The sequence below is a fragment of the Monoraphidium neglectum genome (genome assembly GCF_000611645.1).
Source record: "Monoraphidium neglectum strain SAG 48.87 unplaced genomic scaffold scaffold02568, whole genome shotgun sequence".
NCBI lineage: Eukaryota > Viridiplantae > Chlorophyta > Chlorophyceae > Sphaeropleales > Selenastraceae > Monoraphidium > Monoraphidium neglectum.
In genome coordinates, this window is record NW_014011060.1 from 1 (window position 1) to 2957 (window position 2957).

Here is a 2957-nt window from a genome sequence, read left to right on the forward strand (position 1 = left end):
GCGCTGCGGCGAGGCGCTCGGGAAGGGGCCAGTGCCACCTGCGGCACGCATTCCCCGTCCTGCATCCCGCCCCAACACGCCGAGTGGCGGAGCGCAGGCCGCCTCTCCTCTGCCGCAGCGCCGCCCCCCTTTGCAGCCCACAGCGGCCCTGCCCACCTCCAGCTGCGCGGGGAACCCGACGTGGTATCCCCTCTCGTACGCCTTGATGGGCTCCCCCTTCTCATTCTTGCGCGTCTTGACCATCGCCACAGGCAGGTTGTCCATGATCCTGCGGCACACCAAGGCAAGCACGCCGATCGGCTAGAACGAGCGAGCGGGAAACCAGACAAGCGGCAGCCGGACCGGTCGCCCTGCCCCCCATGGGCCCGGTCCGCCGCGGGACGCAGCCTCTCGGGGCCGCTTCGCCGCTGCCGTCGAGTCCACTGGCCAGGCGCCGCTGTGGCACCGCCGGCCCCTGCACCTGCCCGCTGCATCCATGAGTGTGATACCAGGTGCGACACGCCCGGGGCTGCGGGCGCCAGCTGGCTCCGCACCGCCACTCACATGTTGACTTTGTAGTCATCCGCGATCTTGTCAACAAACGCCTTGGCCTGAGCCGCGCTGAGCGCTTGGATGCGGCACAGCACCTTGCACTGCTCGTCCTGGCGCATGGACAGCTGCGGCGCGGGCGGTTGCAAGCGGGCAATCAGGCGGACGTACGGGGCCAAGCCAGACCGCGGCTGCTGCGAACCAATATAGTGTGTCATCTGAGCGCTATTCCCCAAGGCCATGGGAATCCCGGCTCACCTGGTATAGGGAGTTTTCGATCCGGTCGCCGCGCAACACCTCGCCCAGGTTTTCTGCAAACGGCACGATCTTCTCTGGCCGGCAGTAGGGCAGCGAGTAGTACTCATACGGCAGCTGCGTCTTCACCGAGGACAGCTTGTTCACCTTGAGGGTGATGGGGTCTTTCTGCGCAGGCCGATCGGGGGCGCAGACGGTGCGGCACCCCAGGCGGCGCGTCGCAACAGGGGGTGCCTCACGAGGTGTGCGCGGACTCGACGCAGCGCACCGCCACAGCGGCGCTGCGCCTCCCGCAGCTCAGCTGGATCCCATACAGCGCTGCAGTTTCAGCATAATGCTTCATCAGGGTGATCAGGGCGCCATCAGACGAGGATGGGGCCCAACAATGCGCCCAGATCGCATGTGCTCTCCACTTCTCCCGCCTCAGAAGCCCCTCATATTGCAATGATATTGCCCTTATTGCTCCCACGCCGCGTGTGCCCCCGCCTGGCCCACCTTCTTGAAGTCCTGTGGAGCAACTCCCGGCAAGTAGAACGCGAGCGCCCCCTGAGGCAAGGCTAGAAGGAGCAGCGCTGAGGGCACCACCAGCGTCTGACCAAGCGGGCCTAAGAGCAGCAGCAGCAGCGCTGCTGCCCGGGACACCATGATTGGCACTGTTGTGCTGCTAGGATCTCGGCAGGACCGCACGCTGCCGCAAGTGTAGGCGTGCAAATCCTCCCAAGAGTCAAGCTCCCTACGTTATAGCTGCCGTTTCACAGGTGAAGGCCTCGACGGCCACAATGCAAGAGCAATCCCTCGAGGGTGATTTATCAAAGTTCCGCTGGCTGTGGGTTCATGCAAAGCCTTGCAACCATCTGGGATCGACTGGGCACTCAGCGCGCAACGGCGTTGTGCGACATGCAGTGCGCAGCTGCCAGATTACCATCGGGCCGGCTGCGGTACCAGCGCGCTGCAGCGATCATGCCGGTTCGAGTGGCCGCGCGCCGCAACAGGTGCATAATATCTTGTAGGGGTACTAGTCTTTTCCCAGGGAGCATACCGTATGCTCGAATGCGTGGTCGGGCCGTGCGCACTGACCAGCAAGGCACCTTGCTTAGCTGGAAGACCTCACGCAAGGAACGGCAGCCGGGTGGCTCCGCTGGTGATGCTTGCAGGGCGTTGCAAGTGCGTACAGCAGCCCGCTGTGAGGTAAGTAGTAGGACTGCATGGCTCTTCAGGACCGGCAATTGCTTTCGCACATTGGGTCAACAGCAGCGAGCTAGGGGACTAATTTGGGGTCGCGACCGGTCAAATGCACTGCGGTGTGCCCAATGAGCAGCTTTGGCTGCGCCTCGTGGTGCGTGGCAGGATGCTTGCCTTGTGCCTCCCCCCTGCTATGCACTCCAACGCCCGCGGCTGCTGGAACTGCCCCCAAACCATCCCGGCCGGGCTTCTGTCACCTCTGCCGTGCGGGTGTGACCGCCGCCACCCGACCGTCTTGCTGACCACCCTCTCCTGCTGACATGCGCATTACTCCGGCACCGCGCACCACCGCTTCAGCTGCATGTATGTGCCGGTCATGCAGATGCCGAATATGCTGGAGCTCGCCATGCGGGGCGCGAGGCCGCGCCACAGGCCCCGCGCACCCTCTTCCCGCAGAAGCTCCCGGAGGATTCCCGTCCAGCTGGCATTGCCGCCACCCCGCCCTGCCGCAGCCGCGTCCCCCGCCGCCACGCCGCCAGGGGCGCCGCCCATCGTGCCGCCGCTGACCTGGAGGCGGGTTTTCAAGACGTCCAGCGGCGTCGTGAGCACCGCAGAGCAGGCGCCTGCCAGCGCGGCGGCGGCGGTCTGGACCGCGATGATCTCGCCGGTGGTTTCGCCAGAGTCTGGGGACGGCCCAGTGCCGCCGCCTGCACCACTGCTGCTGCTGCTGCTGCTGGTGCTGCTGCTGGTGCTGCTGCGGTCGTGCGCAGCGAGCTCCGGGTGCAACCACAGCCAAATGAGCGACTGCCAGCCGCCGTAGCAGCCCCACCATATGGCACTGCGGCGATGGCAGGCATGGTGGCAGGATGAAGAGGAGATCACACGCGGCACCTAGTGTAAGCACTCGCAGCCGCAACGCACTGCATCGCGCACAGCTTTCATGATTGTGCTTTCCCACAAGTGCTGTCCCAGGCTGCGCCGTTGCCCGGGGG

At 65.4% G+C, this 2957-nt stretch overlaps 2 protein-coding genes across 2 annotated transcripts in view; both read right to left on the bottom strand.

Moving 5' to 3' along the window:
- Nucleotides 1–539: 539 nt before the first annotated feature.
- MNEG_11043 (Transmembrane 9 superfamily member 4 Flags:Precursor) lies at nt 540–1428 on the bottom strand (the record flags this gene model as incomplete). The annotated part of the gene is made up of 3 exons (XM_014040483.1): nt 540–656; nt 787–951; nt 1279–1428. 3 exons carry the CDS (start codon nt 1426–1428, stop codon nt 540–542), a joined length of 432 nt encoding a protein of 143 aa, XP_013895937.1.
- Nucleotides 1429–2292: 864 nt separating this feature from the next.
- Nucleotides 2293–2957, bottom strand: part of MNEG_11044 (hypothetical protein) — a gene marked incomplete at both ends in the record, with an annotated part of 1954 nt that continues 1289 nt past the window's right edge. Inside the window, one exon of the mRNA XM_014040484.1 lies at nt 2293–2803. Coding sequence (XP_013895938.1) covers nt 2293–2803 — 511 coding nt within the window. The remainder of the gene's footprint in view (nt 2804–2957) is intronic.